The sequence below is a fragment of the Elephas maximus genome, chromosome 11 (assembly GCF_024166365.1).
Source record: "Elephas maximus indicus isolate mEleMax1 chromosome 11, mEleMax1 primary haplotype, whole genome shotgun sequence".
Lineage (NCBI taxonomy): Eukaryota > Metazoa > Chordata > Mammalia > Proboscidea > Elephantidae > Elephas > Elephas maximus.
In genome coordinates this window covers 29,064,670-29,089,547 of record NC_064829.1, presented here as the reverse complement: position 1 = coordinate 29,089,547, position 24,878 = coordinate 29,064,670, and the positions used below count along the sequence as shown (strand labels likewise).

At 37.1% G+C, this 24,878-nt stretch overlaps 1 protein-coding gene across 3 annotated transcripts in view; it reads right to left on the bottom strand.

Moving 5' to 3' along the window:
* Positions 1-1,417: 1,417 nt before the first annotated feature.
* RBBP8 (RB binding protein 8, endonuclease) overlaps positions 1,418-24,878 on the bottom strand; it is a 132,716-nt gene continuing 109,255 nt past the window's right edge. For 2 of the 3 annotated variants that reach the window (XM_049900493.1, XM_049900495.1), the window contains 7 exons: positions 23,961-24,049; positions 23,065-23,182; positions 19,583-19,726; positions 16,553-16,622; positions 7,746-7,842; positions 4,465-4,606; positions 1,419-1,931 (listed from right to left, as the gene is read on the bottom strand). In XM_049900493.1, coding sequence (XP_049756450.1) covers positions 1,834-1,931; positions 4,465-4,606; positions 7,746-7,842; positions 16,553-16,622; positions 19,583-19,726; positions 23,065-23,182; positions 23,961-24,049 — 758 coding nt within the window. In that variant the 3' untranslated portion in view covers positions 1,419-1,833. Of the gene's footprint in view, positions 1,932-4,464; positions 4,607-7,745; positions 7,843-16,552; positions 16,623-19,582; positions 19,727-23,064; positions 23,183-23,960; positions 24,050-24,878 lie in introns of all 3 variants that reach the window. The other variant, XM_049900494.1, reaches the window with a different exon arrangement.

Genomic DNA, 24,878 nt, shown 5'->3' with positions numbered 1-24,878 from the left:
TTGACTCAACGGCAATGGGTTTAGTTTTTTTTTTCTAACATCATTACTGAGCAATATAAGAATATACAGGATTATCTGAGGATTAAGAAAGAAATGTCTGCGTGAAGAGTATAACTCAGTTCCTGGCATATAGTAAGTGACCAATAATGGCTGCTATCATTTTTGGGAGATTAGTAGACTGCCAACAGAGAACAAAAACCAGACAGAGGGCAAACAATTTGGGAAGGGAAGAAAAATGCTGAATAGGAGCTATGATAGTGTTTAACGAAATTCATAGTAACACTCAGAACCAAATGATGTACCTAGGTGCCTGCCATATAGTAAAAAAAATATAATTTTCTTTCCTTTCCTATAGGAGACACAAACTGATGCCATTCATTCTCATGGGAACTATGATCAATGAGGAAAATTAGACTCTAAGCAAAGAGATTTTAGAAATTCTAAGATTACCATATTTTTACACAAATAACATGCACCTTCTATGTCTGCCAACCGCACCCCTCCCCCCACAAGTTATTTTTGTTTAACTGCTATGTTTTTTTTTTTTTTTTACAGCAACATGTAAAAAAAATTGGCAGAGTGGTGCTTATAAAAATACCTGGGGGGGGGGGGCGTACAGTTGGCAAACAAATGTGGAAGGCATGTGTTATTTGCGTAAAACTACGGTGTAAGGACATCATACTTGGTGAAGTAGAGGGTCAGCAAAAGTGAAGAAGACCCTTAATGAGATGGATTAACACAGTAGTTCCAACAATTGGCTCAAGCACAGTAACAATTGTGAAGATGGTGTGGAAGTGGGCAGTGTTTTGTTCTTTCCTACACAGGGCTGCTGTGAGCTGGAACTGTCTGAGGACACTTAACAACAGCATAAGGTTATTTAGATTTTAGTGAGGCAGTCCATTCAGAGTCTCATTTGCTCCCGTTTAATAATACTGTCAAGACATGAATTAAAGGAATACACAAAACAGATGTTGACAAATGCTACTAGAAATGATGACATAGGTGTGGTCAGTCATCTTATGACTCAGACACTAGGCTCTAGAGGGAGAGAAAGTTGCTAAATAGAGAAATCTATTTTGATGCCAAACTGGAAGTTCGTAACATCAGTCAAGCAAGATAAAGAATACAATTGAACACAATGGGCAGAGAATGCAACAAATTTAGCTTGAAAACTGGACCAGGAAAAAAAGTATGATGTAAATATGTAAGTATTATGATCAGATCAGAGAATTACATTAATTTGTATTACATTGCAAAAAAAAAAAGGTGGATATTCGTGATCACCGCAGAAGGAATTTACTACAGAGAAGTATCCCTCATTTCAACAAAAAAGCTGCTGGACTATTCAAACTTAGCCTTTTTTTAGATCTAAGTGCCAGACACAGATATGACCTAGAGAAGAGCAACTGATGAAGGGAATGAAGATCTGATGATTACTATGACACTGCCGCTAAATATAAGTATCAAGGGAAGACGGAAAGAAAAGATCAGAAGGCAATAAATCACAGACAAAAACTCTTATTTTCAAAATTGTAATTGGGTCTTACCAAATAAAGTAAATAAACTCCTCTTAAGTTAGAGTGCAAAATGAAAGCACCTTATTGTTTTAAAGGTGCAAAAGCAAGAAAATACAACATAAACTCATCCACATTTTAAATAGTTCCTTGTGTGGTGGGTAAAGGCCATTTAAAAACATTTTCAATAGAAAATTGATTTATAAATCAGTTTACAGAAGACTAAAAAAAAAAAAAAAAATCAGTGTTTAATACCAAACTTTAACTATAAATAACTAAAAGGAAAAAATTCTCCTCTCTCCTGTTTTTGCTTCGACATCTATGTCTTCTGCTCCTTGCCTTTTGGAGAAAACATTGCATTGTAAGGCTGCCGTCTTTTTGGACGAGGACAGGGATCAAGATCTTCCTTAATGTAACCTTAAAATAAAAAATCAAATTTAGAAGACTGTATTTACAACATACATTTCTTTACAACATACATTTCTTTCAGCATATATCTAGTAAACATTTGTCTCATTTAACGCCTCCTATAAGTTTACATGAGTCTTCTGATTATTACCGTGTGATGCTGACAAATGATTTCACTACTTTGCATCAGTTTCCTCGTTTATAGTAACAATAACAGAGCACATGCATTTGGCAAATGCTTCATACACATTATCTCAGAGAAAGAACTCTAACAGTCCTTTGAAGTAACTTCCACTATGCCCAGGAAAGTTAAATGATTTGCTCATGGTCATAAGGCTAGGAAGTGGATGAGCTGGGACTTTGCCCAAGATCTAATACCAGAACCCGAACTCTTACGCACTTTCCTGTTCTGTTTCCCATAGTATGTACATGTGGACAAACTGCTAAAGAGGAACTCTTTACCTTTATGATAAATTCCAGGTGCATATCAAAAAGACTCTTCAGGGTAGCTATCTCCCAGGGTGTCTCCAATCATGTAATCTGCAGGACAGGAACGTGCTCTGCCATAGCCCTAGGCCATAGCTAACACAGGCTCATCCAGACTGATTCTGTTTGGTGACCAGGCAGAGACACCATATCAAGACTTCATCTAGCTTGTTAGCGGGGAAAGTGGACATCTGACAATAGCTGTCAGAAACTTTGCATTTTTTGGAGATACTATCTTATAACTAAATATCTGGAACTTCTCCAAAAGTGAAGAAGCTTTCTCCCCATTGTCAGTCATACAGCCGAACCATCAGGACGCTTACCTGAGAATACTCACTGTAAGACAGCAAGGCTGAACTGAAATTCTACATGGTAATCTTTATCATCTGGTATTTATTCAATGCTACTATACTTTCTTGAATGGAGTCCCTGGGCAGCCCTCAACTACTAGCCCAAAGGTTGGAGGTTTGAAAAAACACAGAGGCGCCTCGAAAGACAGGCCTGGTGATATGCTTCCAAAAAGCCGCAGCTTTGAAAACCCTATGGAGAAGTTGTACTCTGCACACATGGGGTCACCAATGAGTCAGAATTGATGGCAACTAATAATGACATACCTTCTTGTGTGTAAAATTTTAAATGTTTATCTGTAACTACAAACACAGATTCGAAAACTAATTAAACTTGTCATAAACCTAAAATTCAAATTATAAATATTCTGAACATTACTGTATTTTCCAGTCACATCTCAGAAGATACAACACATTTTCATAAAACTCAGTATTTAAACCACAAGATAAGACATAGCCTATAATCGAGTGCTCTGCAGACCATGGAGAAAATAGCAAAAGATACTAAAGAGCTCAGAACAAGTCTCTGCTTAGCTAATATCCTCCCTCCTTTATGGTTTTTTTTTTTTTCCCCCAACAGCTATTATTGAAGTATAGTTGGCATACAATAAACTGTACATATTTCATGTGAATATTTATTCCTTATGCTTTAGGTTCATTTTGAAATAAAGTTCTCCATAAAACATGAGTGCATTCTCTAATTAAAAAGAAATCTGTGGCAACATTCCTTTAATAACAAATGAGTTTTAATCTAAACATGCCAAAAACAAAGTCTACAAATACAGTAACGTAGAGAGTAAAATCTTGAACTAAAAGAGGTTCCTTCACAAAGACAAGCTATTATGTGCTTCTACAAGCTCCCTGGGAATGATATTTTCATAATAAAGGGTTTGTGAAATGGATACTACTTAACTGAATAGCTCTTAAAGACTAAGGATTCTAGAACATTTCATTTAAACCAACGGTTGCAATAAAGTTCAGACCTAATGGCTACAACTGATTATACTGCCCAACTGCTGGGAATGTCCAGATTGGTAGCGTTAGCCTGAGCACAGAAAGGGAAGTATGCTGCAACACGAGGACACCAGGAGCAAATTCATATAAAACCAGGAAAGCATGTCTACACATTTTTTAGCAATACGCCTGCTGGCCAGTGATTACACTGATAAGATAGTGAGAAGAAAAATCACAACTAGTGATGTTAAAATGCTTTAAAGCTGCATACATTCTCAGATTATATTAAATGTAAGTGCCATATCTGAAGGAGCTGAGTGTCAGCAATCTTCAAACAAACAAGGTCCTTTTTACGCAAATATGGTTTATAAACATCTAGCATTCTTGACAAATGAGGTTTCTGAATCCAAAATTCAGGGTAGTATCTTTAAAAAAATGTTCTCTTCTTAACAATAACTCTGCTGGTAACATCTGTAATTTATTTTATTAAAATGAAAGAGAAATGGAACCAAAAAACAGAATAAAATTATATAATCACATTAAAGTGATTATAAACGATCTCTGATCCCAATTAAATTACTTGAAGAGTTGAAGGTAAGCCTTTAATCTCTAGGAACTTGTGTCTATGTCACAAAACTATGACTCAATTTGCAGCAGAAGGTAAAGAGAACCATGGAGAAAAAGTCTATTGCTCAGACTTGGGTATATATGGTATTTAAAAATACGTATCAATTCCCAAATATCTATGTTCTCACCTCTCTCCATACAAGTCTGAGTAGAAGGAAAACCAACTTCCCAGAAATTCTCTGGTGTGCTGGGTGGAATGTAGCGAAATCGGTGTCTTGAGCAGGAAGCCAGCTTCTTTTCTCTTTCTTCTGCTGGGATATCTGCATAATACTAATAATAAAAATGGGTAAGTTTTTTTCACTTATGCTTATGGATTATTAACTAGAAGCTAAAGAAGACATTTAATAAAGTATTCAGCATTCTAAGGAAACTTAATACTCATTGATGACAATGCAGAAAAACCCACTGCGTTCAAGTCGATGCCGACTCACAGCAGCAACCCTATAGGACAGAGTGGAAGTGCCCCACAGGGTTCCCAAGGGTATTATCTTCACGGAAGCAGACTGCCACATCTTCCCCCCATGGAGCGGCCAGTGGGTTCAAACTGCTGACCTTTTGGTTAGCAGCCAAGTGGTTTAACTACTGAGCCACCAGAGCTCCTTTTGATGATAAAAAAAGAAAAACTACTAGTAATTAATACTTACATCACTATTAATTACTTACTGACGGTAACCAGTGCTGGTGCTGATCTGTGAAATGTTGGTTTCACAGATAAGAAAAGGAGCTTGTATCACAATGTAAACTAACACACTGCTTCCTTTGTCAATAAAATCTTGCAATGAAAAAAAAACGCCAGTTGAACTTTACGGTGTGATTTAGTGATACAGCTGATTTATGTATTAGTGCAAACTCATCTCTGTCAGACCAAAAACAAAATCCAGAGACCTGCACTTTGCATAGCACTGCTCTCAATTGTTATCTGGATATAACACGTGTGTTTCAAAGTAATTGTCATAACTCTACGGATTTTTAAAATAAATTTTCAATTTGAATGTTGCAGGCTTCATGGCTTCCCCTTTAAGTTGTATTTTTCAATTAGGATCAAATGCATACTATTTTTGGCACTACGATCATACAAGGATAGAACTTATATGTAAAAACTGTAGAGGTCTTCAAGCTCAAGACCTAAAGGATACAAAACGGTAATTTAATGTTTATGTAATAGAACATGGATGGTGGGATCATAGAATCCAGCAAATTCCTTCGTTTTACATTTGAGAAACTGAAAATCAAAGAAGTGATAATTTATACAGGATATTACAAATGAAAAGACAGATTTAGGACTAGAACTTTTAAGCCTGAAGCAAAGGTTTTTAACATGTTTTTCTTTTACATAGATTAATCTCTGAAACAACTTTTTTTTGGGTGACTATCTTTTTCACCATTACTGCCATGCATACAAGCCTTCATTACCTTACCCTGGGCTTTGGGATAGGGCCTTAGAGAACCATGCTTTATTGGAAAAAAAACAATGTTACCAAATTAAAACATATTCAAAAGACAACAGTAGGCTACTGCAGCTGTAACACAGCCTGCAAGTGGGAGAGTGGTAGAATATGAAGTCAGAGAGAAAGCGAGGTGCCAGGGTTTGTGGTCTCCGATAAGGACTTTGAATACGAAGACATTGAAGAGTTCTGGGTGAAGGAATACATGATTTAACTTTTATTTCAAAAAGATTGGAAAAAAAATTCATTCATTGGTATGTTGAGTACACTGTAAAGAGACAAAAATGAAAAGATAAAGAGAGCAGTCAGAAGCTATTTCAATAGCCCAGGGATGATAAAATGGTGCCTTGGTTCAGGGGGTTAGTAGTACAATAATAAGTGGTTGGAAATGGGATATGTTTTGAAAGCACAACCAACGGGATTTACTGACAGATCGATTACGGGATGTCAAAGAGAAAAGAAGAGCTAACTACAAGGCTAACTAAAGAGTAGAACTGCCATTAGTGACAGATGTAAGACTCAGGGGTGACGATTACACATCCACGAAGACAAGTAGAACAGACAATGGAATAAGTTTATTCCACTGAATGGTCAGGATGGAGAACAGGGACCAGATTTACTTCCCTAGGTTAAACAACTAAAAAAATGAGTAAAATGCATGAAACAATAGTTCTCAGACATTGAACAACAGATAGGACATGAAAAGATTCCTGAGAGAAAGATGCAATCAGCAGTGTTGCTAGCACAAGAGCTTCTTCCTAACTGGTAGTTATCAGCTGCAGATTGTAAGGAGTGATGGTTATAACTAATAACTGGAAGTTTGCTCCATGTTCCTTAGTTACAAAATCATGATAAATTTGATTTGTGTTAGGAAAAGTCTTGATAGAGGAAGTTTTGCTTGTTTATCAAACTGCTTTCCAAAAGAGTCATACCATTGTTGGTATATCAGAGCATATTTCTTACCAAACGCTTTACTTGCATTGAAATCTAATCATATTTTCACACATAACTTTAATGTGCTTGGTTATCAAATTTTCTAGGCCATAGTTTTTAAATAGGAAATTTAAAAGGGGAAGTAAAATTGCTGGAGGCACTCACATGACAGCTAATGGAGAGCAATGGAAGAAATAAAAACAGCATATTTCAAGAAAACACAGAACCTGTCTGGAACTACCCCCCCCAAAAAAAAAGCCCCGCTGCCATCGAGTCAATTCCGACTCATAGCGACCCTATAGGACAGAGTAGAACTGCCCCATAGAGTTTCCAAGAAGCGCCTGGTGGATTCGAACTGCCGACCTCTTGGTTAGCAGCTGTAGCACGTAACCACTAAGAATAATAGGATAATTAGCAATATCTACTTCAATAGTCCAACGCAGCCCCTAGAATTAAAAATTCTATTATTTAAAAAAAAAAAAATTGTGGTCTATGGATGAACTAGAGCCTATTTATCACATCTTGTTTCAGAAGAAAAATACTAAAAAACCAGAGCTTATGGTGGTACCAGTTATTTAGGGAGGGAAAAAAAAACCAATTATGAGTATGCCTCATTTCCTCAGAGTGCTTATGTAAGTAATAAATGTTAAAGTTTACTACTGAAATATCAAACTATTCCCCAAATGGTTTATGTCTAAGAGCGTTTGCCATAAGGGGGGAAAATTAAACAAATATAAATAAATACAGAAAAAAGAAAAATGGCATAAATGTCTTAATCTGGTAATAAAAACTAGACCTTAGGCTCCAGATTCACTTAATGAAAATTTAAGAGAAATTGAGAGCTTTCATCTGTTTTTATTTCCCAGGTCACAGCCTGTATACTATTCACTTATTCCTCCTATTATTCCTGGCCCAAGCTAGGTTTCTAGATGCAAATATAATTTGTATCTGTGACTTTTTAAACCATGCATTTATGATTTATAAAGCCATAATTAAAAAAACAACTGGGCAGTATTCACATTAGTACTTACAATTTCACATTCCTTACATGTGTGTCCAAGCAATTTTCTTCTCTCTTCTTTTTTCCGAACCACCTCAATATGAGGAAAATTTTGTAAGCCAGTCTCCCTGGGGGCAAAAAATGAATTAAATTTAAAATTAATCCATTTATTTGGTTTAGGATTCAAATTAACAAAAGTCAGAGACAAGAGGAGAAATAATTCCAAAACATTCATTCATTTTACTTGAAATGCTTATTCAGTTTGTTAGAAAAACAAATATTTTTTCATCCATTCTACATCAAATATTTATTGAGTGCTTATTATATGCCAAAGGAGCCCCAGTATTGCAATGGTTAAGGGCTCAGCTGCCAACCAAAGGGTTGGTGGGGCTCAAACCTACTCCATGGGAGAAAGACCTGGCGATCTGCTCCTATAATGATTACAGCCTAGAAAACCCTACAGGGCAGTTCTACTCTGTCCTATAGGGTTGCTATGGGTCAGAATCGACTCAACAGCATACAACAACGATATGCCAGATATTTTTAAGGGGTATTTTTCTCTAAAACTAAAAAAGGTAACTATTATTTCCTATTTCTGCCTCTGAATGGCTGTCTTGGTCATCTAGTACTGCTTTAACAGAAATACCACAAGTGGATGGTTTTAACAAAGAGAAATTTATTCTCTCACAGTTTAGAGGCTACAAGTCCAAACTCAGGGTGTCAGCTCCAGGGGAAGGCTTTCTCTCTCTGTTGGCTCTGGAGGAAGGTCCTTCTCATCAATCTTTCCCTGGAATAGGAACTTCTCTGTGCAGGAACCCCGGGTCCAAAGGATGCGTTCTACTCCTGGCACTGCTTTCTTGGTGGTGTGAGGCCCCCATGTCTCTCTGCTTACTTCTCTCTTTTGTATCTCAAAAGACACTGGCTTAAGACACTACCTAATCTTGTAGATTTCATCAATGTAACTGCCACTAATCCATCTCATTACATCACAGTGAAGGGATTTACAACACATAGGGAAATCACATCAGATGACAAAATGGCAGACAATCACACCATACTGGGAATCATGACCTAGCCAAGTTGACATATTTTTGGGGGACATAATTCAATCCATGACACTAGCTGAAAACTATGATTAGGTTAGGAATATACATCTGTGGTCAACTGATTTTTGAAAAGGGTGTTAAGTCATTCAATGCAGAAAGAAGAGTCTCTTTAACAAATGGTGTTGGAAAAATGGGATTTCTTCATGTACTATGGGCGGGGGGGAATGGATCAAGGACCTAAATGTGAACACGAAAGCCATTGAATTCTTAGAAGAAAATGTAGGAGAAAGATTGTGGGACCTAGTTTTTAATGATGCACTATCAGATATGATGGCAAAAGACAAAACAGACGAATGGGACCTCATAAAAATTAAATACTTTTGTTTATCAAAGAATTTTAACAACAGAGTGAAAAGACAACCTAAAGATTGGAAGAAAGTTTGGGGAATCATATATTCAATAAAAGTCTAATATCCAAAATATACAGCGAAACCTGTGAGAGCTGGAACTCAATGGCGCCGCCTTCTTTTTCTAGGTTTTGCCAAGTTTTCTGCCTTTGACAAGGTGCAGTGTTACCACTTTTCTATTGCTTGCTTTAGTGGAAAATATTTGCATTTTCCTTCTCTGACAGGTTTCCACTTTACATAGGTTCTGGCTTTCACAAGTTCTACTGTGTACCTTGTACAACTTAATAACAAGACAAAAAACCCAATAAAAAAAAGGGCAGAGGATTTTAACAAACATTTAACCAAACAGGATATTCAAATGGCCAATAAGCACATGAAAAGATGTTCAATGTCATCAGCCATTAAACCAAAAAAAAAAAAAAAACCAAACCCACCGCCGTGGAGTCGATTCCAACTCAGAGCGACCCTATAGGACAGAGCAGAGCTGCCCCATTGAGTTTCCAAGGAGGGCCTGGTGGATAAGAACTGCTGACCTTTTGGTTAGCAGATGTAGCTCTTAGCCACTATGCCACCAGGATTGCAAATAAAAACTACAGTGAGATACCACCTCACCCCTATTGGAATGACAATGATTAAAAAAAAAAAAAAAGGAAAACAACAGGTGTTGGTGAGGTTGTGGAGAAACTGGAACCCCCCTCATCCACTACTGGTGGGAATGTAAAATGGTACATCCACTATGAAAAACAGGGCGGTTCTTTAAAAAGTTGGACGCAGAACTACCACAAGATTCAGAAATTCCACTCCTAGGTATACACCCAGAAGTGAAACAGAAACCTATACACCAATGTTCACTGCAGCACTTTTCACAATAGTCAAAAGGTATAAACAACTCAAATGTCCATCAACAGATGAATGGATAAACGAAATGTGGTATATACACACAATGGCATACTACTCAGCCATTAAGGGAAATGAAGTCCTGATGAATGCTACAACATGGATGAACCATGAAAACACCACACTGAGGAAAATAAATCAGTTGCAAAAGGACAAATGTTGTATGGTCTCACTTATATAAAATAAGCAAATATACAGAAACCACAGATTATTAGTGGTTACCAGGTGTGGGGGGGAAGGGGTAGTTTCTGTTTAGGGGACATTGAGTTTATTGGTGGTGGAATGATTTTGAAAAGGATAGTTAAGATGGTTGTGCAACCTGAAGAATGTAATCAGTGTTACTAAATTGTACGTGTAAAAACTGTTGAGAGGTGTATGTTTTGTTACATATATTTTCACCACAATAAAATATAAAAAAATTAGATTAGGAGGTAAAATAAAATAACCCATTTTAAAAGGCATAATGTATTATTAAACTCAGGAATTGGTATTCTATAACATAACCAAGAAAGAGAATACTCCCTCTGTTAACTCAGTTATTTAGTACTAACAACCCCGATTTCAGGGCTAACCTACTCTTCCCCAAAGTACAGACTTGTCTGCTTAGCCATTTGCCATCTTCTCTAAAAGAAACATTAATTTCTGCTGCCTCCACCCACCCTGAGCTCTTCAAAAATACTAGGTACAATTATCATTTGTGCTTGTATTTAAATGGATCAGATCCTATCATGAACCAGGTGAAACCTAAGAGGGGTCAAAGCCATTGAGGTTTGTGTTAACACACTATGGAGTACTTTAGGAAGAAAATGCAATCAAGAACCACAAAACTTCTTTTTATTAACATACTTATTATACTCTGCTTTAAAAAGCCCACCATAAACCAAACAATAGTTCAGCTTAGTAAGTAAGGAATGTCTGCCTTGAGCATTGTGTTGTTTTAAAGAATTACCTGTGTCATCAAATTGATAACAGCAACTTAAAAGGTTCTATGAGAAGCTTTGTGGGCATTGAGTAGAATAATTTGGAAAAGGATAGCAAGAACGGTGGCACAATGTGAAGACTGTAATCAATATCACTGAATTATACATGTAGAAGTTGTTGAACTGATGCATGTTTTGCCATGTATATTTTCACCAAATTAAAAAAAAAAAAAAAGCCCAACATAGATAAATCCAAACTTACAAAATAGGTAAATGGTTAGGTGATGGCATACGTATTTTGTTTACAATAGATTAAAAATGCCCAGTGAGGTTAAACAGTCTAGCTCAGAAAAACTGGTTTTTAAAATGACTTGTTAGTAACACATCTGTTCCTTTGAGGTATCTTGATCCAGTTAGGCTAATACGTCCCTGTAGTTGGCAAAAACTTTTTTTCCTTCAGAAGAAAGCTTTAACTGCTCTATTTCAATTAAAGTGAATAAAGTGCTCGACTGCTAACTGAAGGTCAGCAGTTTGAAACCATCAGTGGCTCTGCAAGAGAAAGATGTGGCAGTCTGCTTCCGTGAAGATTTACACCCTTGGAAACCCTACGGGGTTCCTATGAGTCGGAATCGACTTGACAGCAGTAGGTTTGGTTTTTTTGGTTTAAGGTTATAGGACCTTGTTGTGTTTAACTCCCAGAGCCCTTAACTTCTGATTAAAACGGGAGACTAAGAAATGACAGATTAAAAAATGGTGCCACAACTGGACTACCCCAAACCTAAGAAGTTTCCTGAATACAACCAAACACTTCGAGGGACACAGTTGCAGGGGCACGGGTCTGATGACCATGGTTTCAGAGGACATCTAGGTCAACTGGCATAACAAAGTGTATTACAAAAACGTTCTGCACCCCACTTTGGTTGAGTGGTGTCTAGAGTCTTAAAAGCTAGCAAGAGGCCATCTAAGATGCATCAATTTGGTCCTAACCCACCTGGAGCAAAGGAGAATGAAGAATATCAAAGACACAGGAAAACATGAGCCCAAGAGAAAGAAAGGGCCACATAAACCAGAGACTCCATCAGCCTGAGACCAGCAAGAACTAGATGGTGCCTGGCTACCATCAATGACTGCCCTGACAGAGAACACAACAGGGAATCCCTGATGGAGCAGGAGAAAAGTGGGATGCGGACCTCAAATTCTAGAAAAAAGACCAGACTTAATGATCTGACTGAAACTGGAGGGACTCCAGAGGTCATGGACCCCAAACTCTCTGTTAGCTCAAAACTAAAACCATTCTTGAAGCCAACTCTGCAGGCAAAGATTAGACTGAACTATAAGATATAAAACGATACTGGGGAGGAGTGTGCTTCTTAGCTTAAGTAGACACTTAAGACTATGTAGGCAGCTCCTGTCTGGAGGTGAGATGAGAAGGCAGAGAAGGACAGCAGCTGGCTGAATGGACACAGGAAATACAGGGTGGAGAGAAGGAGTGTGCTATCACATCGTAGGGAGAGCAACTAGGGTCACATAAAAATGCGTGTGTAAGTTTTTGTAAGAGAAACTGACTTGAATCGTAAACTTCCACTTAAAGCACAATAATAAAAAAAAAAAGAACTAAAAAAATGGTGCATAACTATATTTTCTTTCAAATAGTTTATGGAATCCTAAGCTTACGTAGAATACAATTTGGCCATAACCTTTCACTGAATATTATCTATTCAGTTTCTGCAGTGTACTACAAGACAACAGAGAGTCTACTAGTAGACTGGCATCTGTAGTAGCCAGTTCAAAGCCTCAGCTAAGAGATTACTAAATAAGCTTCTTGTCACTGAGGTAACACAGCCTACCTTCCCAGGGTTTGCTAGCATTCTCAGTTGGGAAAGGAACCACGCTAACCCTGAGACTTTTACCATCCCTATACCTTTATCCACCTCCTGCGTCTCCAGTTTCCAATGACTTTAGAACAAATAAAACTACTCACATTAAAAAAAAAAGTTAGTGAACTTCAAATAGGAGACATTTAAAACGGCAGTTCTTACTCTTAAATACTACTTCTAGGAATCTATCTCAAAGATGCTGTCACGGATTGAATTATGTCTCCCCAAAAATGTGTGTATCAACTTGGTTAGGCCACGTGTGGTTGTCCTCTATTTTGTGATTGTAATTTTATGTTGAGAGGATTACGGTGGGATTGTAACACCACCCTCACTCAGGTCACCTCCCTGATCCAAGGAAAAGGGAGTTTCCCTGGGGTGTGGCCTGTATCACCTTTTATCGCTCAAGAGATAAAAGGAAAGGGAAGCAAGCAGAGATTTGGGGACCTCATACCACCAAGAAAGCAGCACCAGGAGCAGAGTGTGTCCTTCGGACATGAGGTCCCTATGCCTGAGAAGCTCCTTGACCAGGGGAAGGCTGAGGACAAGGACCTTCCTCCAGAGCCGAAAGAGAAAATCTTCCCCTGGAGCCGACGCCCTGAATTTGGACTTGTAACCTACTACACTGTGAGAAAATAAATTTCTCTTTTGTTAGAGCCATCTATTTGTGGTATTTCTGTCATGGCAGCACTAGATAACTAAGACAGATGCAGAGACAAAAATATGAAAAGAGAATGTACAAGGCTATTCACTGTAACACTAAGTGTGCTAGCATAACTGTAAACATCCAAATGGCCAGTGACAGGGAATACACTATGGTAGAGTTATACAATGCAGTACTCTGCAGCTAAGAAATGAAATAAGCAATATCACTATATACTGCTATTAGTGATTTCCAGAATATACAGTTAAGTGAAAAAAACAATGTGGAGAAAGGTTGTCGGTTGGTCTATCTATCTGGCATAGTTCCTACTTAGTAAGGGGACGAGAATATTTATATATATATATATATATATATGTATGTATGTATGTATTTGCTTTTCTTTTTTATAATGGAAAGAAATTACAAAATTTTTAACAAATGGTTACCTGTGAGGATAGAGAGCTAACAGGCTGAAGTGGACAAGGACAGAAGCCAGACTTAACCGAAAATATCTTGTTTTGGAGCTTCTGGTACCATGTACGGAACCCTGGTGGTACAGTGGTTAAGAGCCCAGCTGCAAACCAAAAGGTCAGCAGTTTAAATCTAACCCACTCCTTGGAAACCCTGTGGGGCAGTTCTACTCTGTCCTAAAAGGCTGCTGTGAGTAGAAATTGACTCGACGGCAAAGGGATTTTGGTTTTGGTACCATGTACATGCTTTACCTACTTTTTAATGAAACAAACCTGGGTACTGAGTTGGTAGGATAACTTAAGGGCTGTCATGGATTGAATCACGTCCTCCCAAAATATGTGTATAAATTTGGCTAGGCCATGATTCCCAGTATTGTGTGATCGTCCACCATTTTGTTATCTGATGTGGTTTTCCTGTGTTATAAATCCTATCTCCATGATGTGATGAGATAGGATTAGTGGCAGCTATGTTAATGAGGCAGGACTCAATCTATAAGACTGGATGGTGTCTTGAGGCAATCTCTTTTGAGATATAAAAGAGAGAAGCGAGCAGAGAGACATAGGGACTGCATACCACCAAAAAGCAAGAGCCAGAAGCAGAGCGTGTCCTTTGGACCTGGGGTTCCTGCACTGAGAAGTAACTTGACCAGGGAAAGATTAATGACAATGACCTTCCTCCAGAGCTGACAGAGAGAGAAAGCCTTCCCTGGAGCTGACACCCTGAATTTGGACTTGCAGCCTACTAGACCATGAGAGAATAAACTTCTGTTTGTTAAAGCCATCCACTTATGGTATTTGTTATAGCAGCACTAGATGACTAAGATAAGGACAAAAAGAACGCACAAAAAAAAAAGCCTTAAAACCTTTTCATTAATCATATTATTGGTGGTATTTGTAATATTCTGAGACTACCCTGCGAGTACTGTGGAATAAAGTAAAATGAGGAATTATACTGGTGGCATTTAGACGTGAGATTTTTAGCAGGAAGCAAAGGCGATGCAGATATAAGACAGGGGAGGGTAAGTAAAAACCCTGTACAGGCAGCCCCCAGGTTAGGAGCGAGCTTCTGACCTACCGACAACTTGTACTTGTTCTTTAACGTTACGTAAAACTGCCCTCACATTGAGACGACTGAACCAACCCCTATTCCAACAAATTCTTCATCATAATCCCCTTTACTGGCTGCACATACAACTTTTAAATCACTGAAAAGGCTTTCACCCTTCCCTTGCACTAAAGTAAGGCTAAAAAAGAACCACATGAACCTGTTCAGACTTACCTACAAATTCGACTTAAAGACACAGTTAGGAAAGGACCTCGCTCGTAACCCAGGGACTGCCTGTAGTCCTAAATTTTAATTGGAGTTATCAGTATGAACAAGTATAGTTTATTTTTAAAAACAAAATACACAAAAACCTTATTCCACTCTGTTCACCTAAAAGGTCTAGAAACAATGACTAACCACAGCAACGATCAACCCTAGAGCCTAGACTGTGGCCTAAAATAAACAAGGGCTCTTAAGGGAAATGGCAGATTTCAGGCCAATGGTAAGAAGTTTATAAAAGAGCCTAGAACATCTTATCCTACCACAAAAAAAGGAAACTATGAAAGACTTCTAGGGTACTGTCAATTCAAAGAGGCTTCCATTGGGTAAAGATGGGATAATTTGAGCATCAATAAGGATAATAATGGCGATGAACTGAAACATAGCCAATATATTTAAATTCATGAGTTTATAATGACACTTAATGGGAACCTAGGAACCCTGGTGGCACAGTGGGTAAAGCAATTGACTGCTAACCAGAAGGTCTGTGATTCGAAACCACCAGTGGCTCCACAGGAGAAAGATGTGGCAGTCTGCTTCCATAAAGATTTACAGTCTTGGAAACCCTATAGGGTCACTATGAGTTGGAACTGACTTGACGGCAATGGGTTTGGGTTAATGGAAACCTAACCTGCTGTGTAAACTTCCACTTAAAACACAATAAAACATTTAAAAAAATACTTAAGGAATAACTTTGCTTATTAAGTAATTAGCTAACATCGTAACTTAAAGAAAAAAGGCACTAAATTTTTTTGAATTTATGACTATGCCTTAATTCACTTCATGAACGAACTGTATATGACTGAAAGTAATAGAATTTGCATTCTCTGAACAAAAAGCAGGAAGCAGCATTATGGTTCAAAATTGAGATGCTTAAAGTTTGTTTTAAAGGTTTGAAAATCCTTACAAAATAAACCTGAAGCACAATCTAAGACTTAGCACTTGTACTATATAAATGTTATAGCACACAGTTTAATAAATCCCCAAAGTTCAAATACAGTACGAAATAAAATTGAATAAAAGTAAAACAGTTATAATAAAATAGAGAAAATAACTATTACCACTGTCAAAAAAAGGAGCGACGTGATAAAAATGTGAAATTTTTCATATTTATGCCTGAGTCCTCTGTTGTTATGATCATAAATGACACTCATTCTATTGTAACTGAAGTGAATTAACAGCTTTAGAGATACTCTGACTGACAACGACAGCTCTGTTGTTCTTCCAATCACGCTGCTGGTATTAAAACCAACTTACCTTTCGTCATCCTTAAAATATGGCTCCACAAACGCTTTCTGTTTGATTTTATCATGTTTATCACCATTACCTGTAAACAAAACAAGTATACCACAAACTGAATGCACAACTTACTGGGAGATAATTGGCTTGTTTGACAAAACTGACATGTACCAAAACTTCCATTTTTATTGGGTTTCATACTTTAGGACCCTGGGAAAAATAATTTAAATTTTCTACATTTTTCCTATCTTCAAAATGAGGAGGGGTGCTGACTATCTCACTTAATTTAGAATTATTGTAGAGCTAAAAATCATATCTCAGAAAGAATTCTGGAACTTGAAAAGAACCACTCAAATACCTATTATTGTTTGGCACCAAACATAAAAAAAGACCAGCTTTTCTTAGGTCCAGACCACTTACTTAACAGTCTAACTGATTTTTATAATGGGTCTTTAAGGTAGGTTATAACTATGAATAAAAGAGATTAAAGAATTTAACCAGAAAACTGGTAACAAAATAAGAACTAGACCTCATGGACCTGAATTCCAGATTGTCAAGACTCAACCAACCAACTGCTTTCATCCATCCAAACAATCAGTGTGGCTGAGATTTAGTGAAGAAAGGGAAGTGTTAGGGAAGATGAGGTTGAAAAGGAGGGCAGGTACCAGATCACGATGGGCCTTGTAGGCCAAAAGGAAGAGGAGTCTGACTTTTACTGTAGCCACTGAAGACTTCTTAAAAGAATCAATTTTACTGAGGCATAATCTGCATATAATTCACACTGATTTTTAGAAAGCATGCTAAACCAAACCAAACCCACTGCCGTACCGTTGGATCTGAGTCACAATGATTCCATACGGTTTCTAAGGCTATAAATCTCTGTAGAAGCAAACTGCCACATCTTTCTCCAGAGGAGCCTCTGCTGATTTCAGACCAATGACCTTTTGGTTAGCAGTCGATCATTTTAACCACTGCGCCACCAGGGCTCCTACTATTTGATGACTTTTGAGAAATGTATACTCCAATGTAACCGATATTCAAATCAAGACAGAGAACATTTCTATCACCTGTTAAAGTTTCCTCAGGGTCCTTTGTTTCTCGTGTATAAGAACGTTCTCTCATGTCTCTCTCCTGCTTCCTCCCCCACCACAATCACTGACTTGATTTTCATCACCACAGCTGAGTTATGCCTGTTTTAGAATTTCCTATTAGTAGAATTTAAGGAGCCCTGGTGGTGCAGTAAGTGCTTGGGTGCTAACTGGAAGGTCAATGGCTCAAGCCTGCCAGTGGCTTCAAGGGAGAAAAGGCCTGACAATCTGCTCCTGTAAAAAGTACAGCCTTGGAAACCCTATGGGGCAGCAGTTCTACTTTGATCTGAAGGGTCGCTGAGAGTCAGATTCAGCTCAATGGCACACGACATTAGTGGAATTATAGAGTATGTGTTTTCTTTTCATCTTTTGTATTTTTCGAGTGCAACAAGATTTTTTAAAATAAATTATTTTGTTGTTGAAAATATGTATAGCAGAACACACACACAGAGTCTACACATACAACGCAGTGACAATGATTACATTCTTCAAGTTGTGCAAGGATTCTCACCTCTTTTTCTGAATTGTTCTTCCACCATTAACATAAACTAACTGCTCCCTAAATCTCCTATCTAATCTTTCAAGGTGCTGTTGTCAATTTGATCGTATATAGACAGTTCTTTAAAAGGCAGACATTCTCTACTAATTAAGCTAAACTAACGTTTGGTTTTAAGAAGACTTCAGGGAGTATTTTTGGTTTAAGGTTTAAAGGTGATCTCAGAGTAATAGTTTGGGGGTTCACCCAGCTTCAATAAGTCTAGAAAATCTGGATTCCATGAGAATTTGAAATTCTACTCTCCATTTCCCACCCCCTTTTCATCAGGATTCTTCTTTGGAATATTTAATCAAAATGTTTAATAATGGCAGCTGGGCACCATCCAGTTCTGGTCTCATGGCAAAGGAGGTAGTTTTTTTATGAAGGCAATTAGCTACCCATTCCATTTTCTCCTACTATTCCTGACTCTCCTTCCTCTGTTGCTCCAAAAGAACAGATTCTAATTACTGTACCTTGGATGGCTGCTTGCAAGCTTTTAAAGACCTCCCGGCATTACACAATGAACTAGGGAGGTATCTAGCTCAAGAAGTTTTGTTGTTGCATCCATTAGTTCTCTCCTTTTTTGTTTAGTATTCCATTATATGAATAGACCACAATTTACTCATTTGTTGATGGATATTTGGATTGTTTCCAGTTTTGAGCTATTACAAATAGTACTACTATGAATATTCTTGAATATGTCTTTTTGTGAACAAGTTTTCATTTTGCTTGGGTATAAACCTAGAGTGGAACTGTTGGGTTATAGGGTAGATCTATGCATAGCTTTACGAAAACACCACAAAGTAAAGTACACCTCAGTCAAGCTGTTTAAAAAATCCTGCCAAGCTGTTTTCCAAAGTGGTTGTACAATTTATACTCCTACCAGCAATGTATGAGAGTTCCAGCTGCGCTTCACCTTTGCAGAAAGTCCATTCATTCAGACTAGTATAAAACCACCTTCGCACTAGACTGAAAATTCCGACCACTTTGCTCATAGTATGAAAATGAGATATTTAGTAAGAATTTTAACTAAACTTTCAATACAGATCATCTACTTACTGTTTCAATTAAAGTATTCTCCTATTGATTGCTACCCTACATTATTAAAAAGAAATTTACATCACTGAACTAAGATTAATTTCTTAGTTTTGATAAATGTTCTATGACTTATATACCATGTTAACATATGGGGAAGGTGAGTGGAAGGTAAAGGAAAACTCTTTCAACTATTTTTTGCATTTGAGCTTCTATAAGTGAAATTATCTCAAAAAAAGAAAAAATAACTATGAAAAATAAATTTATACAAGAAGCAAGAAACTTTAATTGTTAATGTGCCTCATCAAGCCTCTGTTAATTAGCTTAATGACTTAATTTACCGAACTCAGTATAACCAAGAAGCTGTATTCAAAGAAAAAATAGCCTTACTGTTTGGCTTCTTTGTGGTAGCTGACAATTGCTCCTCTTCATCTGCTGCCTGGGAGAAATTATCTGCCAAACAGGATTCATATTCTTCGTGTGTTGTCTGATCAAACATATCTTCCAAGCTATCATTCATTTTTCTTTCTCCATCTATGTAAAAGAGCATTGACTTAAGGACAAACAAGCTTTTGCTTTCTATACAGACCAAAGTGAAACTCACAGTTTTTGCCACAAAATAATTCAGATGTGCATGAGGCAAGAATAAACCCCCACGTCTGAGCAGTTACTGTCTATTTACAAAGGCTTTGTGTTATGGCACTAAATGTCCTTTACTCGTGAAGAGAATGCTGATGTTTTTGTTACTGTCATACAACCACATCTCTACAAACATTTAAATATTTTTTTCTCCCTATAAATTCATGTATAAATCACACTAAACCAAAAGAAGTCCTATCAAAAAAGTGTTAGGAATAGAAAAGAAATCATAATGAATGATGAAAAATACTGAGTTTAAATAAAAAGTAAAGAAATTGCTGATATTATGATCTCCATAGAATTTTGCTTACCTGTTGATTTTTCTAGAGATGTAGCAAAAAGTATTTTCTTGCATCATTATTAGCACTTGCTAGTTTAGTGTCAACAGAAATAATGAGGTCAGTTCCATATGTGATATGCAAAAGTGCTAAATTCATCTTCAGATGTCTAACTACGCTTCCAATTATATAATTGTAATTTTCAAAACACCAGAGTTTAAGAAAATAACAAATGTGGTGTAACAGAGGCCTGACAAGACGACTCTACATAAAATAACTACTACCTGCCCCAATTCACAGTGCTCTGTCACTCGTACCCTGCTGTATCTTTCTCCGGCACTTACCATCATAAACCACAGCATATACTTGCTTCTTTATTGTGTTTCTCCCCCATTAGAACGTTAGCTCTATAAGGACAGGTACTTTTTTCTGTTTAGGAATTATCTCCAGTTCCTAGGACACTTCCAGGCACAGAACTACTGCTCAATGTTTAGTGAACAATTGAACATTTATTTATTTTTCACTCTGATGGTCAACATGGCACAAGCAGTTTGCACCCGACTACTAACCTAAAAGTTGGTGGTATGAGCCCACCCAATGGTGCTATGGAAGAAAGGCCTGGTAATCTGCTTCTGTAAAAGATTACATTCAAGAAAACCCTATGGAGCAGTTCTGTGATACATGGGGTCGCCATGTGTTGGAACTGACTTAATGGCAATGGGTTTTTGGTTTGTAAGTGCCAGGCACTGTACTAAGCAAACCACTGACTTATTTTTTTGTGGGGATGACTTCTGATCATAGAAATACTTGAGGACAGAGGCTATATCCTTGTATCTCTATCACAGCACTTAGTAAGTCTAACACAGAAGAAGGGTTCAAAAAACCTTGCTTTGATTTGAAATATTAGCAATAATTGGGAATTTTCATTTGCATACCTCATTTTTAACCAATTTTAAGTGTTAAAAAAAGGATTTACCTAATCGGGAAGGCTGCTTTTTTTCCAAATATGGCCTCAACGGTATCTCCTATCTATGTGTTGTCTTACAATGTGATCTTCACACTTGTCCACTTGTTAAGGTCAATACTCACTCACTCTGAACTTGGGCAGATCTTCGAGACACTACGCAACGTCTGAAGCCAGATTATAAAAATGCCCTGCTCTCCCGGGTTGTTCACTTTGGAACCCAGCCTCCATGTGATGAGGAAACACAAATCAGCCCATGCGGAAAGACCAGAGGAGAAGCCCTGAGACTAAATGAGGACGGGGAAATGCCAATCCTCAGCTGCCCAGCTCTCTAGCTCTTCCAGCTTCAGTCACCATTTGCCCACAATTACACATAAGACCCTGAGACATGGCTGCCCAGTCAAGCCCTTCCCGAATTCCTGAGCCACCGAAACTATGTCAGATAAAAAATGATTCTTGTTGTTTTAATCCTCCAAGTTATTGGATGATTTGTTATGCAGCAGTAATAGCCAGAACACCTTATTTAGCCAAAATTATCTCTATACCCTCTACTCATTAGTCAAAGTTCTAATCTCACTTCCACACGATGCCTGCTTCAAATATTTGGGAAACTCTTGTCTTCTCTGAATCAACTAGATACACTCAAAAGCAAAACAGACATACTTTAATACTTTCTTCTTTTTCTATAAAAATGAGAAAAACATTATCAGGAGCTGATGCCAGGAAAAAAATAATCTTAAAAGCAAAGTACTCTCTTAAGAAGAATACTTTTAAAGTTAAGTTTCACAGTATAAACTAACAATAAATCACTGTAAAGGTTTTTTCTTTTAATAGGCACCAGCCTCTCAACTTAGGCAGCCAGCTGCATGATCATATGGTTAGTTATTCTTTACTAAAGAACAAAAATTAAAGGTAAGGACTATTAAATTTTTCTCTCACTTAATGCATTTAGGGCAGCTAGAGATGAAACAAAAAAACCCGTTGCTGTCAAGTCAATTCTGACTCACAGCGGCCCTACTTCATTTAGGGCAGCAAGTGATGAGGTGTTCCAAAAGAAGCCAGGTAAAGACTGGAGGCATTATTATTACGCCCTGAGAAGGTACACTACAGGATATTCCGCAGAATGTAGGAATGCACACAGTGCAAACAGCCTCAGTTACTAACAGATGACCACTGGAAAATGTCTCTGCTTTTAGCACTGCACCTCCACGTGCGGGTCTTAGCCCTTCCATATGTAAGTGGTAAATGACAACTGTTTCCAGTTTAGTTGTTTTCATGCCGTGGGCTTCCACAGTAAGGAATGTTGCTAAGGTAGTACCAGCCAAAATCCTTCCCTTGTTCACATCTCTTTTGGAAAATCAAGGCTATAGGTAAAGAACTAACATTTTCTCACTACAAAGGACAGCAGAACTCTCATTTGGCCATATCCCCTTTTCAGTAGAGACAGACTATGACAAAGTAACTCGGCATATACACCATCATGCTTAGTTTACTACTAACTTATAAATCTATACTAATACTTCCCAGTAGAATCCCTATCAAAATGCTTTGGTATATCATATTTCTGACACAGGACTTTTAAGAGTCCCTTTTATCCCCTTTGTAAAAAAATGTTTAAACCAGGGATTGGCAGGCTTTTTCTTAAATGGCCAGAGAGAAGATATTTTAGGTTTGTGGGGTCAGAAGGTCTCTGCAGCAACTATGTAACTATGTCATTTTACTGTATAAGCAGCCATAGATAATACATACAAATGAGTGAGGCTGTGTTCCAGTAAAAATTTATTTGCATTACTTCTGAAACAAAAATTATTTTCAGTTAATAACTTTTTCCTAAAATATTAAAATTGAGCTTTACTAAGAGAAACTAAAAATTAACAGAACAGGAGAAAAAACTGGTTTATGGTGAAGAGGTTACATTAATACAATGGTATCACTATAAATTTCCCTCTACATTTTTATTAAAATTAAAAAAACAACAATGCATTTCTTACTTGGACTTTTTTCTTTCTTTTGCTCTTGCTTCTTCATTTTTAAAAGCACAGTTTCACTAACCAGTGTACAGTCCATGTCCACTGTCTCTCCTCCTCCTAATCTTGACTGACCACCATCCTGAACAAAGAAAACAAAAAAATCCAAATTTTAAGTCTATATTCGCTTTTCACATTTCAGGAATAGAAATAAATTTAGGTCCTATTGTCTGTAAAACATTCTGGCTTCAATATACAACATCCCCACTCCAGCCTAGGAAAAAAGCTGCTCCCAAGGAAGGGGGGGTCACCTACGACCAGACTCCCCTCTTCTCCAATCTGCCTCACAGTAACAAACATCAAGGCACTGAAGAACCATAATTTTATACGTTAAACTTGATTTCTTGACGGGTATATATTATTCTAACAACTCTTAAATACTGTTATTAATAAGCTATCAAGTGAAGGAGAACTTCTCAAACTATATAGAACCTAAATATAAGCTAAAATGTTTCTACAATGAGTTTTAATTTTTAAAAAATATATAGTATTTTTAAAAATAGCCAACTGGGAAAATGAATTTTTTTCTTGATGGCACATTATTTTAAAAGCTAATCAAGACATATGATGGATTATTTTGATAATACATAAAATTATTTAAAACTTCTAGTAGCATTCTGTATTATTTTGAAATTAATGAAAGTTTCAGTCAATTTAAAGTCAGAAAGTGGTACTAACCATTTCAAAAAATACCATAAAGTTGGAAGAGTAAGCATTTTTATTTCTTAGTTTTCTAAAGAGATAAAACAGAGGTTAACAGGGTATGTGATTATCTGAGAGAGCTGATCAGGACAGGAGACTGATTAACAACTCACTAGAGTTAAGAACCAAATGAGCTTTAGTTTTACTTTTTAACTTACCTTTGCATCTATTACGGTAATATCCATTTTATACTGAGAAAGGTCTGCTCCTGGATCTACACTCCACTGGAGATTTTCAAAAGATACATCTTAGATAAGGAGAAAAAAAATGCACAATTAAAAATTGATTTATAAAATTCTTATCACTTTAAAACACTATAGGACCCACAGATGGGAGAAAATTTATGCAAATCATGTCTGATAAGGGACTTGCATCTAGAATATATAAAACTCTTACAACTCAAGAATTAAAAAGACAAATATCCCTATTAAAAATAGGGAAAGGATCTGAATAAAAGTTCTTCAAAGAAGATAGACAATATGTCATAAGTCGTCAAAACCACAATGAGATACCAGTTTACATCCACTAGCATGGCTATAACCAAAAAGATAATAAGAAGTGTTGGTGAGGATGCTGAGAAACAGGAACCCTCACCAGTGTGGTGATTTCTTTCCACTGGTAGAAATGAAAAGGGTGTAGCTGCCTTGGAAAACACTTTGGCAGTTCCTCAAAACGTTAAACAAAGAGTTAGCATACAGTCCAGAAATCCCACTCTTTAAGTATAACCCAAGAAAAATGAAAACATACATCCACACAAAAATCTGTACATGAATGTTCATGGCAGCATTATTCATAACCAAAAAGTGGAAGCACCTTAAATGTCCATCATCTGATGAATGAACAAAGAAAACGTGGTATATCTATTCAATGCAATGCTATTCAGTAATACAACATGGATGAAAACTAAAAACATTATGCTAAGTAAAAGCAGTCACCGAAGATCACTGTTATGGATTGAACTGTGTCCCCCAAAAATACGTGGTGTAAATCCTGACCCCTATATAGGGTCGCTATGAGTCAGAATTGACTCTACGGCAATGGGTTTGAGTATTTTTTTTTAATACCTGTAGTTATAA